The following is a 23,587-nucleotide window of genomic DNA, read 5'->3' as shown; positions in this document are numbered from 1 at the left end:
GCGCGCGGCCCGGTGGCGCTGAGCCCCGCTCCCATTTCCGGTCGGCATGGCGGCGGCCGCGCTGTTCGCGGAGGGGGTGCGCGCCGTGCTCGGCGGGTGGGCGGCGCTACAGGTCGGGGGCGGGGCTTCAAGTGGGCGGGGCTTGTTCGTTGGGGGGGGATTCGTTGGGGGAGGGGGCGGGGGGGCGCTGGGTTGGGGGTTTGGGGGGCTTTGGGGGGGGTGGGGGCGTCGCGGGGACAACGTGGGGACACGTGGGGACAACGTGGGGCTGAGGGACGTGGGGACATCGTGGGGACGTGGGGACATCGTGGGGTTGTGGGACATGGGGACATTATGGGGACATGGGGACACCGTGGGGACGTGGGGACATCGTGGGGACGTGGGGATATGGGGACATCCTGGGGACATGAGGGGACATGATGGGGACATGGGGTCGTCGTGGGGTTTTGGGACGTGGGGACATTTTGGGGACATTTTGGGGACATTGTGGGGATGTGGGAATGTGGGGACATCGTGGGGACAATGTGGGGACAACATGGGGACATTGTGGGGTTATGGGACATGGGGACATCGTGGGGACATGGGGACAGCATGGGGACGTCATGGGAACGTCATGGGGTTATGGAACACGGGGACATCGTGGGGACATCGTAGGGATGTGGGGACGTGGGGACATCGTGGGGACAACGTGGGGATGTGGGGACACGTCCCATCATGGGGACATGGGGACATCGTGGGGACGTGGGGACAACATGGGGAGATTGTGGGGTTATGGGACATGGGGACATCGTGGGGACATCGTAGGGATGTGGGGACGTGGGGACATCGTGGGGACAACGTGGGGATGTGGGGACACGTCCCGACATGGGGACATGGGGACATCGTGGGGACATGGGGACAGCATGGGGACGTCATGGGGACGTCATGGGGTTATGGAACACGGGGACATCATGGGGACATCGTGGGCTTATGGGACATGGGGACATCGTGGGGACATGGGGACAGCATGGGGATGTGGGAACGTGGGGACATCGTGGGGACAACGTGGGGAGATTGTGGGGTTATGGGACATGGGGACATCGTGGGGACATGGGGACATCATGGGGATGTGGGAACGTGGGGACATCGTGGGGATGTGGGGACACGTCCTGACATGGGGACATGGGGACATCATGGGGACATGGGGACGTCATGGGGACGTCATGGGGTTATGGAACACGGGGACATCATGGGGACATCGTGGGGTTATGGGACATGGGGACATCGTGGGGATGTGGGAACGTGGGGACATCGTGGGGACAACATGGGGATGTGGGGACACGTCCTGACATGGAGACATGGGGACATCGTGGGGACATGGGGACAGCATGGGGACAGCATGGGGACGTCATGGGGTTATGGAACACGGGGACATCATGGGGACATTGTGGGGTTATGGGACATGGGGACATCATGGGGACGTGGGGACATTTTGGGAACATGGGGACATCATGGGGACAACATGGGGATGTGGGAACACGTCCCAACATGGGGACATGGGGACAACATGGGGACGTCATGGGGTTATGGAACATGGGGACATCGTGGGGACATGGGGACAGCATGGGGACATTATGGGGACGTGGGGACATTTTGGGGACATCGTAGGGATGTGGGAACATGGGGACATCGTGGGGATGTGGGGACGTTGTGGGGTTATGGGGACCTCATGGGGACGTTATGGGACACGATGGGGACTTTGTAGGACATCATAGGGACACGGGGACGTCGTGGGGACATGATGGGGACGTTGTGGGGTGCAGTGGATTTGGGGACGTGGGGTTGGGAGCGGGAGGTGACAGATGTGCCACTGAGGGGGGGTGACACAGGGGGAGGTGACACGGGGGGGGTGACATGGAGGGTGACATGGGGGGGTGACACTGGGGGGGGTGACACTGGGGGAGGTGACAGGGGGAAGGTGACACTGGGAGAGGTGATGGGGGGTGACGGGGGAGGTGACACGGGGTGACATTGGGGGGGTGACATGGGGGGAGGTGACACTGGGGGGTGACATTGGGGGGTGACGTGAGAGGGGTAACATGAGGGGAGGTGACATGAGAGCGAGGTGACACGGGGGGAGGTGACACGGGGGAAAATGACATGGGGGGGTGACACAGGGAGGTGACATGTGGGGAGGTGACCCAGGTGAAATGGGGGGAGGTGACATGTGAGGGTGACATGGGGGGGAGGTGACGGGGGGGGTGACGTGGGGGGGTTGACATGAGGGGGCTGACATGAAGGGGTGACATGGGGGGAGGGGACTCAGGTGAAACAGGGGGAGGTGACACAGGGGGGTGACACGGGAGGTGACACAGGGGTGACATGGGGGGAGGTAACACGGGAGGTGACACGGGGGTGACACAGGGGAGGTGACACAGGGGGGAAATGACACAGGTGGGTGACATGGGGGGGTGACACAGGGGAGATGACACAGGGGGAAGTGACAGGGGGGTGACACGGGGTGACATGGGGGGAGGTAACACAGGGGAGGTGACATGGGGGCTACAAGGGGGAGGTAACATGGGGGTGACACAGGGGCTGACATGGGGGGGAGGTGACACGGGGGAGGTGACACAGGGGCTGACACGGGGGGAGGTGACATGGGGGGGGAGGTGCCCCAGGTGACACTTTGTGTCCCCACAGCTGGCGGTGGCCCACGGCTTCGGCGGCCCCCACGGCCCCGAAAAGGTGACGTGGTTGGAGGGGGTCCTGGGGGATTTCTTCCAGCAGAACGGTGAGGGGACGTCGGGGGGGGGGGGACAGGGGGGGGGTTTGTCACCTGCTGTCACCCGCGTGTCACACGGAGGCGTCGCCGCAGCCGCGCTGCAGCAGGAGGAGGTGGAGGAGTTCCTGGCTGAGGTGATGGACAACGAGTTCGACACCGCCGTGGAGGATGGGAGTCTGCAGGAGGTGGGGGGCGGGGGGGTTGTGGGGTCTGGGGGGACATTGGGACGTTGTGGGGTCTGGGGGGACATGGGGTGTTATGGGGTGTGGGGGGACATGGGGACATTGTGGGGTCTGGGGGGACATGGGGTGTTATGGGGTGTGGGGGGACATGGGATTATGGGGTCTGGGGGGACATGGGGACGTTGTGGGGTGTGGGGGCACATGGGGACGTTATGGGGTGTGGGGGGACATGGGGACGTTGTGGGGTGTGGGGACATTATGGGGTGTGGGAGGACATGGGATGTTATGGGGTGTGGGGACATTGTGGGAAGGTTGTGGGGTGTGGGGACATTATGGGGTGTGGGGGGACATTGGGATGTTATGGGGTGTGGGGGGACATGGGATGTTACGGGGTCTGGGGGACATGGGATGTTATGGGGTGTGGGGACGTTGTGGGGTGTGGGGGGGACATGGGGTGTTATGGGGTGTGGGGGGACATGGGGACGTTGTGGGGTGTGGGGGGGGCATGGAGATGCTATGGGATGTGGGGACGTTATGGGGTGTGGGGGGACATTGGGATGTTATGGGGTGGGGGGGGACATGGGGACATTGTGGGATGTGGGGACATTATGGGGTGTGGGGGGACATTGGGATGTTATGGGGTCTGGGGGGACATGGGGATGTTGTGGGGTGTGGGGACATTATGGGGTGTGGGAGGACATGGAATGTTATGGGGTGTGGGGACATTGTGGGGAGTGGGGGGACATGGGGACGTTGTGTGGTGTGGGGACATTGTGGGGTGTGGGGGGACGTGGGGTGTTATGGGGAGTGGGAGGACATTGGGATGTTATGGGGTCTGGGGGCACATGGGGACACTGTGGGGTGTGGGGGGGACATGGGATGTTATGGGGTGTGCAGATGTTATGGGGTGTGGGGGGACATGGGGACGTTATGGGGTGTGGGGACATTGTGGGGAGTGGGGGGACATGGGGATGTTGTGGGGTGTGGGGGGGACATGGGGACATTATGGGGTCTGGGGGGACATTGGGATGTTATGGGGTCTGGGGGGACATGGGGACGTTGTGGGGTGTGGGGGGACATTGTGGGGGGAGGGGGACATGGGGTGTTATGGGGTGTGGGGACATTATGGGGTGTGGGGGGACATAGGGACGTTGTGGGGTGTGGGGACAATCGATTGGCCCAAATGGGGCCATCAATGGGCCAGTAATAAGGCCAGCAATGGGGACAGTATGGGGCCAGCAATAGGGCCACCAATGGGGCCAGCAATAGGGCCACCAATGGGGCCACCAATAGGGCCAGCAGTGGGGCCAGCAGTGGGGCCATCAGTGGGGCCATCAATGGGGCTACCAATAGGGCCATCGCGGGGCTGCTGTGGGGCCAGCAATAGGGCCAGCAATGGGGCCAGCAATAGGGCCAGCAATGGGGCCATCAGTGGGGCCGCCATGGGGCAATCAATGGGGACAGTATGGGGCCATCAATAGGGCCACCAATGGGGCTATCAGTGGGGCCAGCAATAGGGCCACCAATAGGGCCATCAGGGGGGCTGCTGTGGGGCCATCAATAGGGCCATCAGTGGGGCCACCAATAGGGCCATCAATGGGGCCACCATTAGGGCCATCAGTGGGGCCAGCAATGGGGCCATCAATAGGGCCATTAGTGGGGCCACCATTAGGGCCATCAGTGGGGCCATCACTGGGGCCAGCAATAGGGCCAGCAATGGGGCCATCAGTGGGGCTGCCATGGGGCAATCAATGGGGACAGTATGGGGCCAGCAATAGGGCCATCAATAGGGCCACCAATGGGGCTATCAGTGGGGCCAGCAATGGGGCCATCAGTGGGGCCATCAATGGGGCCACCAATAGGGCCATCAGTGGGGCCATTAATAGGGCCAGCAATGGGGCCATCAGTGAGGCCACCAATAGGGCCATCAGTGGGGCTGCTGTGGGGCCAGCAATAGGGCCATCAGTGGGGCCAGCAATAGGGCCATCAGTGGGGCTGCTGTGGGGCCAGCAATAGGGCCAGCAATGGGGCCATCAGTGGGGCTGCTGTGGGGCCACCAATAGGGCCATCAGTGGGGCCATTAATAGGGCCAGCAATGGGGCCATCAGTGGGGCCATTAATAGGGCCACCATTAGGGCCATCAGTGAGGCCACCAATAGGGCCATCAGTGGGGCTGCTGTGGGGCCAGCAATAGGGCCATCAGTGGGGCCATTAATAGGGCCATCAGTGGGGCCAGCAATGGGGCCAGCAATAGGGCCATCAGTGGGGCCATTAATAGGGCCAGCAATGGGGCCATCAGTGGGGCCAGCAATGGGGCCATCAATGGGGCCATCAGGGGGGCTGCTGTGGGGCCAGCAATAGGGCCATCAGTGGGGCCAGCAATAGGGCCATCAGTGGGGCTGCTGTGGGGCCAGCAATAGGGCCAGCAATGGGGCCACCAATAGGGCCATCAGTGGGGCCATCAATAGGGCCAGCAATGGGGCCATCAGTGGGGCTGCTGTGGGGCCACCAATAGGGCCATCAGTGGGGCCATTAATAGGGCCAGCAATGGGGCCATCAGTGGGGCCACCATTAGGGCCATCAGTGGGGCCAGCAATGGGGCCATCAATAGGGCCATCAGTGGGGCCACCAATAGGGCCATCAGTGGGGCCACCATTAGGGCCATCAGTGGGGCCACCAATAGGGCCATCAGTGGGGCCATTAATAGGGCCAGCAATAGGGCCAGCAATGGGGCCATCAGTGGGGCCACCAATAGGGCCAGCAATGGGGCCATCAGTGGGGCCACCATTAGGGCCATCAGTGTGGCCATCAGCGGGGCCAGCATCGCTGTGTGTTGATGCCCCCCCAGGTGAGCCGCCAGCTGCTGTCTCTGGCCGCGGCCGCCGGGCGCGGGGACGCGGTGGCCGTGGGGGGGGCGGTGGCCGCGTTGTCCCGCCGGGCTCCGGCCCTCCGGGCTGCGGTGGCCGCCAGCCGCCGGGGGGGGGACGGGGACGGGGATGGGGACGGTGACCCCCCCCGCGGTGGCACCGAAGACCCCCACGGTGGAGCTGAAGACCCCCCCGGGGGCGACGGTGCCGGCAGCGCCGAGGAGCCGACGGAGGTGAGGGGGGGGGTCTTTTTTTTTGGGGGGGGGACATTGGGGACATTGGGGACATTGGGGACGGCGGGGCGCTGTGCGTGTGACCCCCCCACGCTTTAAGTCAGTGTGCTCAGTGCCCCCCCCCAGCTGTCACCCCGACGTCCCACCCCAGCGTCATTCAATGCCCCCCCCCCACTGTCATCCCAGCGTGCGCCCCCCCCCCATTGTCACCTCCTTGTGTCCCCCCCCCCACTGTCACCCCAGTGCCCCCCCCCCGGTGTCACCCCATTGTGCCCAGTGACCCCCCTGTTGTCACTCAATGCCCCCCCCACTGTCACCCCAATGACCCCCCCATTGTCACTCAATGTCCCCAGTGCCCCCCCCCACTGTCACCCCCGTGCCCCCCCATTGTCACTCAATGTCCCCCCCCCACTGTCACCCCAATGCCCCCCCCATTGTCACTCAGCATCCCCAATGCCCCCCCCATTGTCACCTCATTGTGTCCCCCCCCATTGTCACTCAATGCCCCCCCACACTGTCACTCCAATGCCCCCCCATTGTCACTCAATGCCCCCCCCCCCTGTCACCGAAATGACCCCCCCCCCATTGTCACTCAATGTCCCCAATAGCCCCCCCCCCCCCCACTATCACCCCGGTGCTCCCCCATTGTCACCCAATGCCCCCCCCCCACTGTCACCTCAGTGCCCCCCCATTGTCACTCAATGTCCCCAATGCCCCCCCCATTGTCACTCAGTGCCCCCCCGCTGTCACCCCAATGCCCCCCCATTGTCACCTCATTGTGTCCCCCCCCACTGTCACCCCAATGCCCCCCCATTGTCACCCCAGTGTCCCCAATGACCCCTATTGTCACTCGCTGCCCCCCCCACTGTCACCCCAGTGCCCCCCATTGTCACTCAATGCCCCCAACGCCCCCCCCATTGTCACCCCAGTGTCCCCAATGCCCCCCATTGTCACTCAATGTCCCCAATGCCCCCCCATTGTCACCCCAGTGTCCCCAATGACCCCCACTGTCACCCCAACGCCCCCCCATTCTCACCCCAATTCCCCCCCCATTGTCACCCCAGGGCCCACAATGACCCCCATTGTCACCCAATGCCCCCCCCATTGTCACTCAATGCCCCCAACGCCCCCCCCCATTGTCACCCCAATTCCCCCCCCATTGTCACCCCAGTGCCCACAATGTCCCCCACTGTCACTCACTGCCTCCCCACCGTCACCCCAATGCCCCCCATTGGCACTCAATGTCCCCAACGCCCCCCCCATTGTCACCCCAGTGTCCCCAATGACCCCCATTGTCATCCAATGCCCCCCATTGTCACTCAGTGCCCCCAACGCCCCCCCCATTGTCACCCCAGTGTCCCCAATGACCCCCATTGTCACCCCAGTGCCCCCAATGACCCCCGTTGTCACTCAGTGCCCCCCCCACTGTGACCCCAATGCCCCCCCATTGTCACCCCAGTGTCCCCAATGATCCCCACTGTCACCCCAACACCCCCCCACACTGTCACCCAATGTCACTCAGTGCCCCCCCACTGTCACCCCAATTCCCCCCCATTGTCACTCAATGTCCCCAATGTCCCCCCCCACTGTCACCCCAATGCCCCCCCACTGTCACTCAATGCCCCCCCATTGTCACTCAGTGCCCCCCCACCGTCACCCCAATGTCCCCCCATTGTCACTCAATGCCCCCAACGCCCCCCCATTGTCACCCCAATGTCCCCAATGCCCCCCCCACTGTCACCTCATTGTGTCCCCCCCCATTGTGACCCCAATGCCCCCCCATTGTCACCCCAGTGTCCCCAATGACTCCCATTGTCACTCAGCGCCCCCCCACTGTCACGCCAATGTCCCCCCATTGTCACTCAATGTCCCCAACCCCCCCCATTGTCACCCCAGTGTCCGCAATGACCCCCACTGTCACCCCAGTGCCCCCCCATTCTCACCCCAATTCCCCCCCCATTGTCACTCAATGCCCCCAACGCCCCCCCATTGTCACCAATGACCCCCATTGTCACTCGCTGCCCCCCCCCCCATTGTCACCCCAGTGTCCCCCCCCTCCCCCCGGTCACTCATTGTCCCCCCCCCCCCCAGGAAATGGACGTCAGCCCCCCCCCGGACCCCGGCGGATGGACGCTGGTGCACAGACGGCGGCGATGATGATTTTTATTTGGGGGGGGGGGGGGTTGCAATCGTGTGGGACCCCCATATTTTTTTTTGGGGGGGGGGCATTGTGTAACCCCCCCCCCCCTTTTAATTCGGGGGGGCCTGGGGCTGCGTTTGGAGGGGAAATAAAAAGGGGGGGGGGTGACGATGGTTGGATGTTTGGAGGTGTTGTGGGGGGGGGTCCTGAATTTGGGGGGGGGGGGTACTGAAGGAATTTGGGGGGGGGGATTTAGGGGAGGTTTTGAAGGGGTTTTTGGATGGGGATTTGGGTGGGTGTTTTTTTGGGGGGGGGGGTCAGAAGAAATTGGGGGGGTCTTGGGGGGTTTCAGATGGAGTTTGGGGGGGATTTGGGGGGAGGGGGATTCGGAAGGGGTTTTTTTTTGGGGGGGGGTCCATAGGGATTCAGAAGGAATTCAGGAGGGGGACTGGGGGGGGATTTTGGGGTCTGGGGGGGTTCAGAAGGAATCTTGGGGGGGGGATTTGAGGGGGGGAGGGTCTAGAAGGGGGTTTTGGGGGGGGGTCTTGAGGGTTTGGGGGTCTGGGGGGGGGGGCTCAGAAGGAATTTGGGGGGCGCCGTGGGGGGTGGATTGGGGGGGGGGTCCAGAAGGTGATTCTGGGGGGGTCCTGAGGGATTTGGGGGTCTGGGGGGGGGGGTTAGAAGGAATTTGGGGGGGGTCTGAGGGGGGTTTTGGGGTCTGAGGGCTGAAAAGGGGATTTTCTGGGGGGGTCTTGGGGGGGATTTTGGGGCAGGGGGAAACCCAGAAGGGTTTTTTTTTGGGGGGGGGGCTGGAGGGGAGGGTATAGAAAGAATTTGGGGGGGTCTCGGGGGGAGGGCTTGGGGGATGGGGGGGTCCAGAAGAGGTTTTGGGGGGTCTTGAGGGTTTGGGGCTGTGGGGGGGCTCAGAAGGAATTTGGGGGGGGGGGTTTGGGGGCGGTTTAGGGAAGGGGGGGTCCGGAAGGGATTTTGGGGGGGGGTCTTGAGGGATTTGGGGGTCTGGGGGGGGTTAGAAGGAATTTGGGGGGGGGGCTTGGGGGGGGTTAGGAAAGGGGGGGTCCAGAAGGGATTTTGGGGGGGGGTCTTGAGGGATTTTGGGGTCTTGGGGGGGATTCAGAAGGAATTTGGGGGGGGTCTTGGGGGGGTTTTGGATGGGGGGGGGTCTAGAAGGGATTTTGGGGGGTCTTGAGGGTCTGAGGCTGTGGGGGGGCTCAGAAGGAATTTGGGGGGGGGTGGGGGGGTTGAGGGAAGGGGGGGTCTTGAAGAGATTTTGGGGGGGGGTCTTGAGGTATTTGGGGGTCTTGGGGGGGGTTGAGAAGGAATTTGGGGGGGTTTTGTGGGCAATTTGGGGCGGGGGGGTATTGGGAGGGCAGAGGGTTTTTTTTTTTGGGGGGGGGGTCTTTTGTGGAGGGGTTTTGGGGGTCCTGAGAGGCTTTTGGGGAGGGGGGCGGGGGGTCCTTGGCGGTTTTTGAGGGGATCCTGCGGGATGCGGGGGGTCTTTGGGGAGGGGGGGCTGTGCGGAAGGGAGGAGTCGCGGTGGAATTTGGGGGGGGGTCGCGGGGGGGCCCTGAGGGCTCTGCTGGGGAATTTGGGGGGGGGGGGCTGAGGATCGCCATCCCCCAACATGGCGCCGCCCACTGCGCTTCCCGCGCCGCTCTCCCATTGGCTCCTTCCCGAAGGCGAGAAGATGGGCGTTACCCTTCTCCGATTGGCTCCCTCCGCCGGAAGTGGGCGGGGCGAGACTCGCGCGGGAGGATTGGAGCGGCGGAAATGGCGGCGGCGGCGGCGGAACGCGCGCGGGGGTGAGAGAGCTAAAAGGCGGGAACGCGGCGCTCCCTCAGAGCGCGCCGCCATCTTGGCGCCCACCGGAGGCGCTCGGCTCTCGTCACGGCGGGCCCGGTGAGCCGTCGGGGAACGGCTGGCCGCCCTCACGCCGCTGTTTCCAGGCTGGCGGAGCGGCTGCGGGCCGCCGTGGCGCTGCCTGAGGAGGACGGGGGGATCCCGGCGCGGCTCCTGGCCGAGCACCTCGTGGTGAGACAGCCGAAATCCGCCGCTTTGGCCCCAAAAAGGCGGCGTTCCTCACAGCGCCCGCAGCTCGGCCTCAAATCCGCAGCGTTTGTCCCAAAATCCGCAGTTTTTCTCCCAAAATTCGCTCTCGTTTGTCCCAAATTCGCTCTTACGTGAAGCAAAACGTCCATGTCCTCACATATTCCCCTTTTTTCTTCGCTGTTTTCCCCTAAGTTGCGCTTTTTTTCTTCGAGTTCTTTTTTCTTTGCTCCCACATCCCCTCATATACTCCTGTTTTTGCCCTAAATTGCCCCTTTTTACCCTCAAATCCTTTCTTATTTCCATCCAAATCCCCATTCCCCCCCTTATACTCCCACTTTTCCTGCATTTTTGCTCTAAACTCACCTTTTTTTGACCCAAATCCTATCTTTGTTTCTCCCCCAACCCCCATTTCCCTCTCTACTCCTTTTTTCCCGCTATTTTTGCCCAAAATTGCCTTATTTTGCCCCCAATTTCCCACCTGTTTGCCCCCAAATCCCCATTTCCACCCAAACCGATGGCGATTTTTGTCCCGAATCGACATTTTTTGCCCCAAATCTCCTCTCATTTCACCCAAATCCACATTCTCCTTCATGTGCTCCCATTTCTCCCCGTTCTTTTGCCATAAATTGCCCTATTTTGTCCCAAAATCCCCATTTCCCCTCCTACTCTCACTTTCCCCCATTATTTTTGCCCAAAATTGCCCCTTTTGTCCCCAGATTCTTTCTTATTTGCCCCCAAATCCCCATTTCTTCATACACTCCACTTTTTCCTATAATTTTGCCCCAAATTACCATTTTTTTTGCCCTGAATCCCCTCTTATTCCACCCCAAATCCCCCCTTCCCCAAATCCACCCCCCTTTACCCCAAATCCCCCATTTTCACCCCAAATCCCTCCATACCCCCTCCCCATTCCTCCCCATTCCCCATCCCCCCTTCCCCCCCCTATTTACTCCCCCAAATCCCCCATTTTCACCCCAAATCCCCCCATCCCCCCCCTCCTCATTCCCTCCATGCCCCCTTCCCTCCCCCTTTACCCCAAATCCCCCATTTTCACCCCAAATCCCCCTGCTTCCCCTCCCCATCTCTGATACCCCCCTCCCCATTCCCCATAACCTCCTCTCCCCTCCACTTACCTAAAATCCCCCATTTTCACCCCAAATCCCCCCATCCCCCCCTTATATCCCCAAATCCCCCATTTTCAACCCCAATCCCCCCACCCCTCCCTCTTCCCCATCCCCCCTTTCCCCCCCATTTCCCAAAATCCCACATTTTCACCCCAAATCCCCCCATCTCCCCCCACCATTTACCCCAAATCCCCCATTTAACCCCCAAATCCCCCCTCCCCCTCATTCCCCAGCCCCCCTTCTTCCCCCTTTACCAAATTCCCCCATTTTCACCTCAAATCCCCATGCCAGCCATTCCTCACCCCCCCCCATTTACCCCAAAACCCCCATTTTCACCTCAAATTCCCCCTGCCCCCATTCCCATCCCCCTCTTCCCCCCTCATTCACCCCAAATCCCCCATTTTCACCCCAAATCCCCCCTCCCCCTTCCTCCCCCCTTCTCCATCCCTCTCTTCCCCCCCCTTTACCCCAAATCCCCCATTTTCACCCCAAATCCCCCCAACCCCCCCCCATTTACCGCAAACCCCCCATTTTCACCCCAAATCCCCCTCCCCCCTTCCTCCCCCCTTCTCCATCCCCCTCTTCCCCCCCCATTTACCCCAAATCCCCCATTTTCACCCCACATCCCCCCAACCCCCTCCCCCCATTTACCCCAATTCCCCAATTTTCACCCCAAATCCCCCATCCCCTTCCCCCCCTTCTCCACCCCCCTATTCCCCCCCCATTTACCCAAAATCCCCCATTTTCACCCCAAATCCCTCCTCCCCCCATTTCCCTGTCCCCTTCTCCCCCCTTTAACCCCAAATCCCCCATTTTCACCCCAAATCCCCCTCCCCCCCTTCCTCCCCCCTTCTCCATCCCCCTCTTCCCCCCTCATTTACCCAAAATCCCCCATTTTCACCCCAAATCCCCTCTGCCCCCATTCCCCTGCCCCCTTCTCTCCCATTCACCCCAAATCCCCCATTTTCACCCCAAATCCCCCCTCCCCCCTTCCCCATCCCCCTCTTCCCCCCCTTTACCCCAAATTCCCCATTTTCAACCCAAATCCCCCTTCCCCCCCCTTCTCCATCCCCCTCTTCCCCCCCCTTTAACCCCAAATCCCCCATTTTCACCCCAAACCCCCCAGGGTTCCCGCCGCCGCCAGAAGCTCCTACTGACTCAGCTCCGTGTTCTGCGGCTGCTGCTGGGGGTCCTCGAAGCCCCCGCGCCCCCCCCGGCCGCCCCCCCCCTCAGTGAGTGACCCCCCCCCCCCCAATGTCCCCTGGGACCCCCTCCCATCTCCCCCTCCCCCCTCCATTTATTGGCTGTCCCGATTTGGTGCCCCCCCCCCCCAATTTACTGAGTGTCCCTTTATGCCCCCCCCAGACCCTTTAGATTCCCCCCCCCCCCCTCCATTTATTGTGCCCCCCCCCCTTTGGGTGCCTGCCCCCCCCCCAGTTTACTGAGTGTCCCCATTTGTGCCCCCCCCCTCCCTTGTCCACCCCCCAGACCCTTTAGGTCCCCCCCTCCAATTTTGGTGTCCTGTGTGCCCCCCCCCCCCCAATTTACTGGCTGTCCTCTTGTGTGCCCCCCCCCCCATTTTGGCTGTCCCCATAAGTGCCCCCCCCCCTTCCCCCAGACCTTTTGGGTGCCTGCCCCCCCCCCAGACCCTTTAGTCCCCCCCCCAATTTACTGAGTGTCCCCATACGCACCCCACCCTCCCTCATTTACACCCATTTGTTGCCCCCCCCCATCCCTATGAACACCCCCACCCCCTCAGTGCCCCCCCCATCTCCTTTGGTTTCCCCCCCCCATCATTTGGCTGTTCCCATCGCTGCCCCCCCCCCAGTAAAATTGGAGCCCCAAAGCCCCCCCCATCCTTTCCCCCCCATCCTTTGGCTGTTCCTACAGCTGCCCCCCCCCCCGCTAAAACCGGAGCCCCAAATCCCCCCCTGAATTCCCCCCCCCCCCAATTTTTGTCCCCCCCCCAGGGCCAGCCGCAGTGTCAGAGGCTCGGAGCCGCTGGCGGGCGCTGAAGGGGGGCTACGGGGGGGCCGTGGGGGCGCTGGGGGGGGCGGTGCCCCCTACCCTGACCCAGCTGGGCCGGGGGCGGGGGCTGCTGAGGAGGATACGGCGTGCAATGCGGCCCCCCCGGGTACAAATTGGGGGGGGGTCATGGGGGGGTTCTTTGAGGGGTGGGGGGTGGGGATGTTTTTGGAGGGGGGGTTATGGGGGAGATGGGGGGGGTTGGGGGGGGGTTTTGGAGGGGGGGTCCTGGGGGGTTATGGGGGGGGGGGGGATTCTTGTGGGAGGGGGGGTCCTGGGGGGTTATGGGGGAGATGGGGGGGGGGGGTTGGGGTGGGGGTTTGGAGGGGGGGTTATGGGGGAGATTGGGGGGGTTCTGGGGTGGTGCTTTTGGGGGGGGGGCTTGGAGAGGGGGAGATGGTGGGGGGTTCTGGGGTGGTTCTTTGGGGGGGGGAGTTGGGGGGGTGTTTTTGGAGGGGGGGGTCCTGGGGAGTTTTGGGGGAGATGGGGGGGGCTTATGGGGGGGTTCTTGGGGGAGGGGGAGGTCCTGGGGGGTTATGGGGAAGATGGGGTGGGGGGTTATGGGGTGGTTCTTTTGGGGGGGGTTCTTGGGGGAGGGGGGGGTCCTGGGGGGGTTATGGGGGAGATGGGGGGGGGGGGGTTTGGGGGGGTGTTTGGAGGGGGGGTTATGGGGGAGATGGGGGGAGGTTCTGGGGTGGTTCTTTGAGGGGGGGGGTGGGGGGGGGGTGTTTTTGGAATGGGGGTCCTGGGGGGTTATGGGGGAAATGGGGGGGGTTCTGGGGTGGTTCTTTTGGGGGGGTTCTTGGGGGAGGGGGGGGTCCTGGGGGCTTATGGGGGAGATGGGGGGGGGGGTTTGGGGGGGTGTTTGGAGGGGGGGTTATGGGGGAGATGGGGGGGGTTCTGGGGTGGTTCTTTTGGGGGGGGGTTAGGGGGGGGTTTTGGAGGGGGGGTCATGGGGGGTTATGGGGGAGATGGGGGGTGGGGGTGGTCCTTGAGGGGTTCTTGTGGGGGGGGGGGGTTCACATGGGGGGGTTATGAGGAAGACATGAGGGGTCCTGGAGGGGCTCTGGGGTGGGGGGGTCTCCTGGGGTTATTTGAGGGGTCCTGGGGGGGTCCTGGGGTGGGGGGGTCCCCTGGGGTTATTTGAGGGGTCCTGGGGGGGTTATGGGGGAGTTTGGGGGGGGTCCTGGGAGGAGGGGGGGTTATGAGGCGGGTATATGAGGGGGGCGGGGGGTCCTGGAAGGTTTCTTGGGGGGGGGGGTTATGAGGATGGTACGGAGGGGTCCTGGAGGGTTTTTTTTTGGGGGGGGGCGGTCCTGGGGTATTTGGGGGGGGGGCTTTGAGGAGGTATGGGGGGTCCGGGGGGGGGTTGTGAGGGGGGGCTCCATGGCGGGCCCTGCCGTTACTCCGTCCCGCCGGCAGGCGGCGCTGTCGGCGGAGGTTGAGCGGCGGCGGAGCCGCGTGGTGGCGCTGCGGGACCGCGCGGTGGCGCTGCGGGGGCGACTGGAGGAGCGGCGGCGTGCGATGAGCGGCCAGCAGGGGGCGGCCAGCAGGTGGCGCTGTCCCCATTGCGTCCCATTGGGTCCCCATGTCCCCGGTGTGGTCCTACTGTGTCCCCATTGTGTCCTGTTGTATCCCCACGTCCCTATTGTGTTCTATTGTGTCTCCATTGTGTCCTATGGTGTCCCCACTGTGTCCCCATTGTGCCCCCATGTCTCTGTTGTATTCCCATGTCCCCATTGTGTCCCCATTGTGTCCCCATGTCTCCATCGTATTCCCATGTCCGCATTGTGCCCCCATTGTGTCCCCATGTCCCCATTGTGTCCCACTGTGTCCTGCCTGAGTCTGCATGTCCCCATTGTGGTCCCATTGTGTCCCCATTGTGTCCCAGTATGTCCCCATGTCCATTGTGTCCTCAATGTCCCATTGTGTCCCCATTTTGTCCCCATGTCCCCATTGTGTCCTCAATGTCCCATTGTGTCCCCATTGTGTCCCCATGTCCCCGCTGTGTCCCTGTAGGATCTCAGAAGTGCCCCCAATGTCCCCCACTGTGTCTCCTGTGTGTCCCCATGTCCGTCCTGTGTGTCCCCAGGGGTGGCGTTTGGGGACAGCTGGGGACCCCAGGGAACAATGTGGAGGGGGGGGGGACTTTGGGGACCCCTGGTGACATGGATGGGGGTGGGGAGGGGAGAATTGGGGACCCCAGGTGACAAGGGGGGGGGAGGGAGGGGACATCTGTGGACCCCCATTGATGGGGGTGGGGGACACTGAAGGACCCCAGGAGTGACATTTGGGGACTTTATGGACCCCAGGTGTTGTGGGGGGGGGGGGAAGACATTTGTGGGCCCCCATTGATTGCGGGGGGGGGGACGGACGACCCAGAGGTGGCACTTGGGGACACGAGGTGACATGGGGGAGGAGGGGACATTTGTGGGCCCCCATTGATTGGGGGGGGGACGGGACGACCCAGAGGTGGCATTTGGGGACACAAAGTGACATGGAGGGGGGGGGACACACTTAGAGACCCCGGGGGGGACATTTGGGGACCCCTGGTGACATGGATGGGGGTGGGGAGGGGAGAATTGGGGACCCCAGGTGCCAAGGGGGGGGGGGGGGGCGGGGGACTTTATGGACCCCAGGTGTTGTGGGGGGGGGGGAAGACATTTGTGGGCCCCATTGATTGAGGGGGGACGGGACATGTGGGGACCCAGAGGTGGCACTTGGGGACACGAGGTGACATGGGGCAGGAGGGGACATTTGTGGGCCCCCATTGATTGGGGGGGGGGGGGGGGGGGGGGACCCAGAGGTGGCATTTGGGGACACGAGGTGACATGGGGCAGGAGGGGACATTTGTGGGCCCCCATTGATTGGGGGGGGGACGGGACGACCCAGAGGTGGCACTTGGGGACACGAGGTGACATGGAGGGGGGGGGGACACACTTAGAGACCCCGGGGGGGACATTTGGGGACCCCTGGTGACATGGATGGGGGTGGGGAGGGGAGAATTGGGGACCCCAGGTGACAAGGGGGGGGGGGGGGCGGGGGACTTTATGGACCCCAGGTGTTGTGGGGGGGGGGGGAAGACATTTGTGGGCCCCATTGATTGAGGGGGGACGGGACATGTGGGGACCCAGAGGTGGCACTTGGGGACACGAGGTGACATGGGGGAGGAGGGGACATTTGTGGGCCCCCATTGATTTGGGGGGGGGGGGGACGACCCAGAGGTGGCATTTGGGGACACGAGGTGACATGGGGCAGGAGGGGACATTTGTGGGCCCCCATTGATTGGGGGGGGGGGGGGGGGGACGACCCAGAGGTGGCATTTGGGGACACGAGGTGACATGGGGCAGGAGGGGACATTTGTGGGCCCCCATTGATTTGGGGGGGGGGGGATGACCCAGAGGTGGCATTTGGGGACACGAGGTGACATGGGGGAGGAGGGGACATTTGTGGGCCCCCATTGATTTGGGGGGGGGGGGATGACCCAGAGGTGGCATTTGGGGACACGAGGTGACATGGGGGAGGAGGGGACATTTGTGGGCCCCCATTGATTGGGGGGGGGGGGGGGGACGACCCAGAGGTGGCATTTGGGGACACGAGGTGACATGGGGCAGGAGGGGACATTTGTGGGCCCCCATTGATTGGGGGGGGGACGGGACGACCCAGAGGTGGCACTTGGGGACACGAGGTGACATGGAGGGGGGGGGGACACACTTAGAGACCCCGGGGGGGACATTTGGGGACCCCAGGTGACATGGGAGGGGGGGAGGGGACACTTGCGTGCCGCGGGGGGGTCACACAGCGTCCGTGTTGTGGCAGGGGGGGGGCACGCTGCCGCTTAATGCAGGCGCTGGCGGGGGTGCGGCTGCTGCCAGGCCTGGAGCTGGAGCTGGGACCCCCCCCGGGGGTCTCCGACCCCCCCCCGGCAGTGAGGGTCAGGGGGGGGGGCAACGGGGAGCTGAGTGTGGTGGTGAGTTGGGGGGGGGGGGAGGGGGAGGTTGGGGGGCAGGATTATGTGGGGGGGGGTTGGGGAGTATGGGGGGAAAGGATGAGGGTTTATGGGGGGGGGATTTATGGGGGGGTATGGGGGAAAGGATGAGGGTTTATGGGGGGGGGGATTTATGGGGGGGTATGGGGGAAAGGATGAGGGTTTATGGGGGGGGATTTATGGGGGGGTATTGGGGGAGCATGGGGGAAAAGGATGAGGGTTTATGGGGGGGGGGATTGTATGGGGGTTATGGGGGAAAGGATGAGGGTTTATGGGGGGGGAATGGGGGGAAAGGAGGAGGGTTTATGGGGGGGGGGATTGTATGGGGGGGGTATGGGGGGAAACAGGGGAAAAGGATGAGGGTTTATGGGGGGGGGATTGTATGGGGGGGGTATGGGGGGAAAGGATGAGGGTTTATGGGGGGGGATTAATGGGGGGGTATGGGGGAAAGGATAAGGGTTTATGGGGGGGGATTTATGGGGGGGTATGGGGGGGACCATGGGGGAAAAGGATGAGGGTTTTTTTGGGGGGGGGGGGGGGGAAGGATGAGGGTTTATGGGGGGGGTATAGGAGGGAGCATGGGGGGAAAGAATGAGGGTTTATGGGGGGGGGGATTGTATGGGGGGGGTATGGGGGGAAACAGGAGAAAAGGATGAGGGTTTATTGGGGGGGGGGATGGGGAAAAGGATGAGGGTTTATGGGGGGGGGGGATTGTATGGGGCGGGTATGGGGGGGAGCATGGGGGAAAAGGATGAGGGTTTATGGGGGGGGGATTGTATGGGGCAGGTATAGGTGGGAGCATGGGGGAAAAGGAGGGTTTTTTGGGGGGGGGGATTATATGCGGGGGGGGGGTTGAGGGTTCTGGGGTAGGGAGTATGGGGGAGAATTGGGGGTCCTGGTGGGGGGGGGGGGGAAGAATGAGGTTATGTGTGTGGGGGGGGGGAATATGGGGAGAGATGGGGGGTCTTGGAAGGGGTGAGGTGGGAGAAAAGGGGATTGGGGGGGGCATGGGGGGGGGCACATGGGGGGTGGTTGTAGGGCCTGGGGGGGGGGGGTGGGGGAAGACTAAGGACCACAGGGGGTCTCCACGTTGCTCTCAATCAGGTGGGGGCCACCCGCTTCCCCCTAATTACCCCCCCCCCCCTCCAATTTAGGGCAGCCCCCCCCCGCTGCCCCCCCCTCCAGGCCCTGGGCTGCTGGAGCTGCAGAGCCAACTGTGGGCCTGGGGGCCGCTGTGGGGCGAAGTGAGGGCGCTGCAGAGCAGGTGGGTGCCCCCCCCCCGTCCCCAAAATGCCCCCCCAGGACCCCCCCCAATGTCCCATATTGACATAATGACCCCCCCCCCCCAAAAAAAAGGTTCGCCCTGGACTGGGAGCCGGAGCGCAGCCGTGTGCGTGTTTTGGGGGGGGGTCCCGGTGTTGTTTGGACCCTGGAGTTGGAGGGGGGGTACCCCCACCCGGGGGGGGCTGTGAGGGTGGTGGCCCCCCCCGGCAAGGAGCCCCCCAACCCCGTGAGTTGCTTTTTTTTTAACTGGGGGGGGAGGGACTTAAAGGTTTTGGGATCCCTGGGGGGGGGTCTTTTGGGGGATGGGGGACCCGGGGGGGTTGTTTTGGAGGCTCTGAAGGGGTTTGGGGTGATTCAGAGTTGGGGGGGGAACTGGGGGGGGGCATTTGAAGGTCCTTGGGGGGGAGGGGGGGGGTCTGTTGTGGGGGTTGGTTTTGGGGGGGGGGGGGGGTTGCTTGGAGGGTCCTGAAGGGGTTTGGGGTGGTCCCAGAGTAATGGGGGTTTTATTGGGGGAGGGGGGGGGGCTTGGGGGGGGGGAATTGAAGGTTTTGGAGTCCTTGGGGGGGGTCTTTTGGGTGGGGGCTGGAGATGGGGGGGTCGCAGGGGGGAAATTTTGGGGGCCCTGAAGGGGTTTGGGGGGTGGTCCTGGAGTGAGGGGGGTTTTATGGGGGGGCTTGGAGGAGGGGGGGGTCTGGAAGGGTTTGAGGGGGGGAACTGGGGGGCACTGGGGGTCTTGGTGGGGGGAGAGGCAACGAAGGGGTTTGGGGGCATGGGGGGGGGGCAACTTTTGGGTCCTGGGAGGGGTCATTGGGGGGGGGGGGTCATGGGGTGTGGTTGGGGGTCCTTAGAGCCCCCCAGCTTGGGGAGGGGGGGGTAATAGGGACATTGGGGGTCTCCCTGAGGTGCTTTTGGGGTCCTTTGTGTGTGGGGGGGGGGGAAGCATTTGGGAATTGGGGAATGGATTTGGGGGTCTCTGGGAGTTGGGGGGGGGGGCAGTTTGGGTTCTTGAGATGGGGGGCCTGGAGGGGGGGGGGTGTTGGGATACTGGGGGATGATTTTGGGGTCCCCCACTGAACCCCCCCCCCCCCAAACAGCCCTCAGCAGCGCCGACACTGACGCAGTGGGTGGAGCTGCTGGTGGGGACCCCCCCGTGACCCCCCCCCACTCCACAGTGGCTCCAGAGGGACGCAGGTGACCCCCCTGACCCCCCCCCCAAATAAACGCTGTGTGCTGTCACTGTGTCCCCAAGGGCTCTTATGTTCCCTGCTGTCCCCACTGGGATCCCAGTGTCCTTAAGGGGTCCCCATGTCCCCCCCCCCCCGTGTCCCCAAATGGCCCCCATGTCCCCCAGTGTCCCTCAGGGGTCTCCATGTCCCCCCCCCCGTGTCCCCAAATGGCCCCCATGTCCCCCGGTGTCCCTCAGGGGTCCCCATGTCCCCCCCCACCATGTCCCCAAATGGTCCCCATGTCCCCCAGTGTCCCTCAGGGGTCTCCATGTCCCCCCCCGTGTCCCCAAATGGTCCCCATGTCCCCCCATTGTCCCCAAAAGGTCCCCATGTCCCCCAGTGTCCCTCAGGGGTTCCCATGTCCCCTCCCCGTGTCCCCAAAAGGTCTCCATGTCCCCCATGGGACCCCATTGTCCCTTAGGGGTTCCCATATCCCCCCCATTGTCCCCAAATGGTCCCCATGTCCCCCAGTGTCCTCAAGGGGTCCCACATGGGATCCCAATGTCCCCCAGGGGTCCCCAGTGTCCTTAATAGGACCCCGTTGTCCCTAAATGTCCCCACGCCCCCCGGTGTCCCCAAAGGCCCCCATTTCCCCTACTGACCCATTGTCCCCAAACACCCCCATGTCCCCATGTCTCCCGGTGTCCCCCCTGCCCCAGCCCCCCCCCCACTGCCACCCACAGCCCCACTGCCCCCCACTTCCACTGCCCCCTCCACTCCCATCGCCCCACAACCCCCCTGCCCCCCCCCCACTGCCCCCCATTGCCACCCCACTGCCGCCCCCCTACACCCCCACTACCCCCCCACTGACCCCCCTACACTCATTGCCCCCCACTGCCCCCCCCACTGCCCCCCATTGCCCCCCCACTGCCGCCCCCCTACACCCCCACTACCCCCCCACTGACCCCCCTACACTCATTGCCCCCCATTGCCCCCCACCTCCACTGCTCCCCCACACCCCCACTGCCCCAAATTGCCCCCCCACTGCCCCCACACCCCCATTGCCCCCCCACACCGCCACTGCCCCCCCATTTCCTCCACCCCCCACTGCCCCCTATTGCCCCCCACCTCCACTGCCCCCCCACGTTCTCACTGCCCCCCCAATTCCCCCACACCCCCACTGCCCCCCCACTGCCCCCGCTCCCCCCCCACCGCCCCCCTGCCCTTCCACTTCCCCCTCATTTCCCCCCACCCCCACTTCCCCCCCACCCCCCACTGCCCACCCACAGCCCCCCACACCCCACCCCACCGCCCCCCCCGTGCCCCCCTTCCCCCCACCGAATCTCCTCTCTACACACTCCTTTATCTCCCCAGCACTACGCAGGATGTTCCCCCCCCCCACTGCCCCTACACCCCCACTACCCCCCCACTGACCCCCCCACACTCATTGCCCCCCACCTCCGCTGTTCCCCCACACCCCCACTGCCCCAAATTGCCCCCCACACCCCCACTGCCCCCTATTGCCCCCCACCTCCACTGCCCCCCCACGTTCTCACTGCCCCCCCACTTCCCCCCACCCCCTCTGCCCCACCGCACCCCCACTGCCCCCCCTACTGCCCCCACCCCCCCATCCTTCCACTTCCCCCCCACTTTCCCCCACCCCCTCTGTCCATCGCACACCCACTGCCCCCCCATTGCCCCCCACCGCCCCCCTGCCCTTCCACTCCCCCCCCACTTCCCCCCACCCCCACTCCCAACCCACACCCTCATCGCCCCCCCCCACTTCCCCCCGACCCCCCACTGCCCCCCCACACCCCACCGCCCTCCCCGTGCCCCCCATCCCCCCACCGAATCTCCTCTCTACACACACCTTTATTTCCCCAGCACTACGCAGGACGTTCCCCCCCTCCCCACGCCCCCCCCCGCCCCGTGCCCCCCCGCTATGGGGCGGGCTCCCCCCGCGCTCTGCGCGGCTGGTTGCGCTCGGGGTGCAGCAGGATGACGTAAACCTTGGGGGCGTACAGCAGCCCCAGGGGCACCGAGGCGGACAGACTCATGGACACCGTCAGCGTGGCCGTCTGGATGTAAACCTGGGGGGGGAAACGGGGGGGGGATCCATCGGAGTCCAGCAGAATTGCTTGGGAACCCCATTGGGAAACACCCAAATCCCACTGGGATCCATCGGAATCCCTTAGAAACCCAATGAATCCCATCAGAATCCATCGGAATCCCATAGAAACCCAATGAATCCCATCGGAATCCATCGAAATCCCATAGAAACCCAAAAAATCCCATTGGAATCCATCGAAATCCCATAGAAACCCAATGAATCCCATTGGAATCCATCGAAATCCCATAGAAACCCCAAAAATCCCATTGGAATCCATCAAAATCCCATAGAAACCCAATGAATCCCATTGGAATCCATCGAAATCCCATAGAAACCCCAAAAATCCCATTGGAATCCATCGAAATCCCATAGAAACCCAATGAATCCCATTGGAATCCATCAAAATCCCATAGAAACCCAAAAAATCCCATTGGAATCCATCAAAATCCCATAGAAACCCAATGAATCCCATTGGAATCCATCGAAATCCCATAGAAACCCAAAAAATCCCATTGAAATCCATCAAAATCCCATAGAAACCCAATGAATCCCATTGGAATCCATCGAAATCCCATAGAAACCCAAAAAATCCCATTGGAATCCATCGAAATCCCATAGAAACCCAATGAATCCCATTGGAATCCATCAAAATCCCATAGAAACCCAAAAAATCCCATTGGAATCCATCAAAATCCCATAGAAACCCAATGAATCCCATTGGAATCCATCGAAATCCCATAGAAACCCAAAAAATCCCATCAGAATCCATCGAAATCCCATAGAAACCCAATGAATCCCATCAGAATCCATCGGAATCCCATAGAAACCCAATGAATCCCATTGGAATCCATCGGAATCCCATAGAAACCCAATGAATCCCATCGGAATCCATCGAAATCCCATAGAAACCCAAAAAATCCCATCAGAACCCATTGAAACCCCACAGAAACCCAAAAAATCCTATTGGAATCGATTGAAATGCCATAGAAACCCAAAAAAACCCATCAGAATCCATCGGAATCCCATAGAAACCCAATGAATCCCATTGGAATCCATCGAAATCCCATAGAAACCCCAAAAATCCCATCAGAATCCATCGAAATCCCATAGAAACGCAATGAATCCCATCAGAATCCATCCAAATCCCATAGAAACCCCAAAAATCCCATCGGAATCCATTGAAACCCCACTGGGATCCATCAGAATCCATTGAAATCCCATAGAAACCCAATGAATCCCACTAAAATCCCACAGAAACCCAAAAAATCCCATCTGAATCCATCCAAATCCCACTGGAATATATCAGAATCCATTGAAATCCATAGAAACCCAATGAAATCCCATCGGAATCCACTGAAACCCCATAGAAACCCAATGAATCCCATCAGAATCCATTGAAATCCCACAGAAACCCAAAATATCCCACTGGGATCCTTTGGAATCCATTAAATTCCAAAAGAAACACAAAAAATCCCGTCAGAATCCATCGAAATCCCAAAGAAACACAAAAAATCCTATTGGAATCCATCAAATCCCACTGGGATCCATCAGAATCCATCGAAATCCCACAGAAACCCAAAAATCCCATCAGAATCCATCGAAATCCCATAGAAACCCAAAACATCCCACTGAAATCC

General features: G+C 62.4%; 1 protein-coding gene and 1 pseudogene across 4 annotated transcripts in view; one reads left to right on the top strand and one right to left on the bottom strand.

Annotated features, from left to right (window-relative positions):
* The first annotated feature begins 63 nt into the window (after positions 1 to 63).
* ZWINT (ZW10 interacting kinetochore protein) lies at positions 64 to 20,248 on the top strand. 3 transcript variants are annotated; one of them, XM_090126327.1, is made up of 12 exons: positions 64 to 112; positions 2,683 to 2,773; positions 2,869 to 2,949; positions 9,884 to 10,006; positions 10,151 to 10,235; positions 12,504 to 12,609; positions 13,348 to 13,511; positions 14,825 to 14,955; positions 17,222 to 17,372; positions 18,545 to 18,654; positions 18,747 to 18,900; positions 19,769 to 20,248. In XM_090126327.1, the coding sequence occupies exons 3-12, from the start codon at positions 2,933 to 2,935 to the stop codon at positions 19,826 to 19,828; spliced, it is 1,101 nt and encodes a 366-aa protein (XP_089982453.1). In that variant the 5' UTR covers positions 64 to 112; positions 2,683 to 2,773; positions 2,869 to 2,932; the 3' UTR covers positions 19,829 to 20,248. The 3 variants fall into 3 exon arrangements, 2 of the variants coding, with proteins under 2 accessions (XP_089982453.1, XP_089982452.1); XM_090126326.1 differs by lacking the exon at positions 64 to 112 and having other exon boundaries at positions 2,858 to 2,949; XR_016460343.1 differs by lacking the exons at positions 64 to 112; positions 17,222 to 17,372; positions 18,545 to 18,654; positions 18,747 to 18,900; positions 19,769 to 20,248 and adding an exon at positions 16,116 to 16,190 and having other exon boundaries at positions 2,858 to 2,949; positions 14,825 to 15,874.
* A 1,496-nt stretch (positions 20,249 to 21,744) lies between these two features.
* The window catches only part of LOC149914671 (metabotropic glutamate receptor 6-like), a 34,048-nt pseudogene continuing 32,205 nt past the window's right edge, over positions 21,745 to 23,587 (bottom strand). The window contains exon 12 of the transcript XR_016460410.1: positions 21,745 to 21,930. The product of XR_016460410.1 is annotated as a metabotropic glutamate receptor 6-like (transcript). The remainder of the gene's footprint in view (positions 21,931 to 23,587) is intronic.

The sequence above is a fragment of the Phasianus colchicus genome, chromosome 29 (assembly GCF_987193195.1).
Source record: "Phasianus colchicus chromosome 29, bPhaCol1.hap1.1, whole genome shotgun sequence".
Taxonomy (NCBI): domain Eukaryota; kingdom Metazoa; phylum Chordata; class Aves; order Galliformes; family Phasianidae; genus Phasianus; species Phasianus colchicus.
Note: the sequence above shows the minus strand (reverse complement) of the source record. Positions and strands in the feature narration are given on the sequence as shown.

Bases quoted from the DNA above. Each gene is read 5' to 3' on its own strand.
- ZWINT (XM_090126327.1), top strand. The intron at 12,610-13,347 runs GTGAGTGACCCC...TCCCCCCCCCAG, and splicing joins CCCGGCCGCCCCCCCCCTCA to GGCCAGCCGCAGTGTCAGAG. The intron at 17,373-18,544 runs GTGAGTTGGGGG...CCTCCAATTTAG, and splicing joins ACGGGGAGCTGAGTGTGGTG to GGCAGCCCCCCCCCGCTGCC.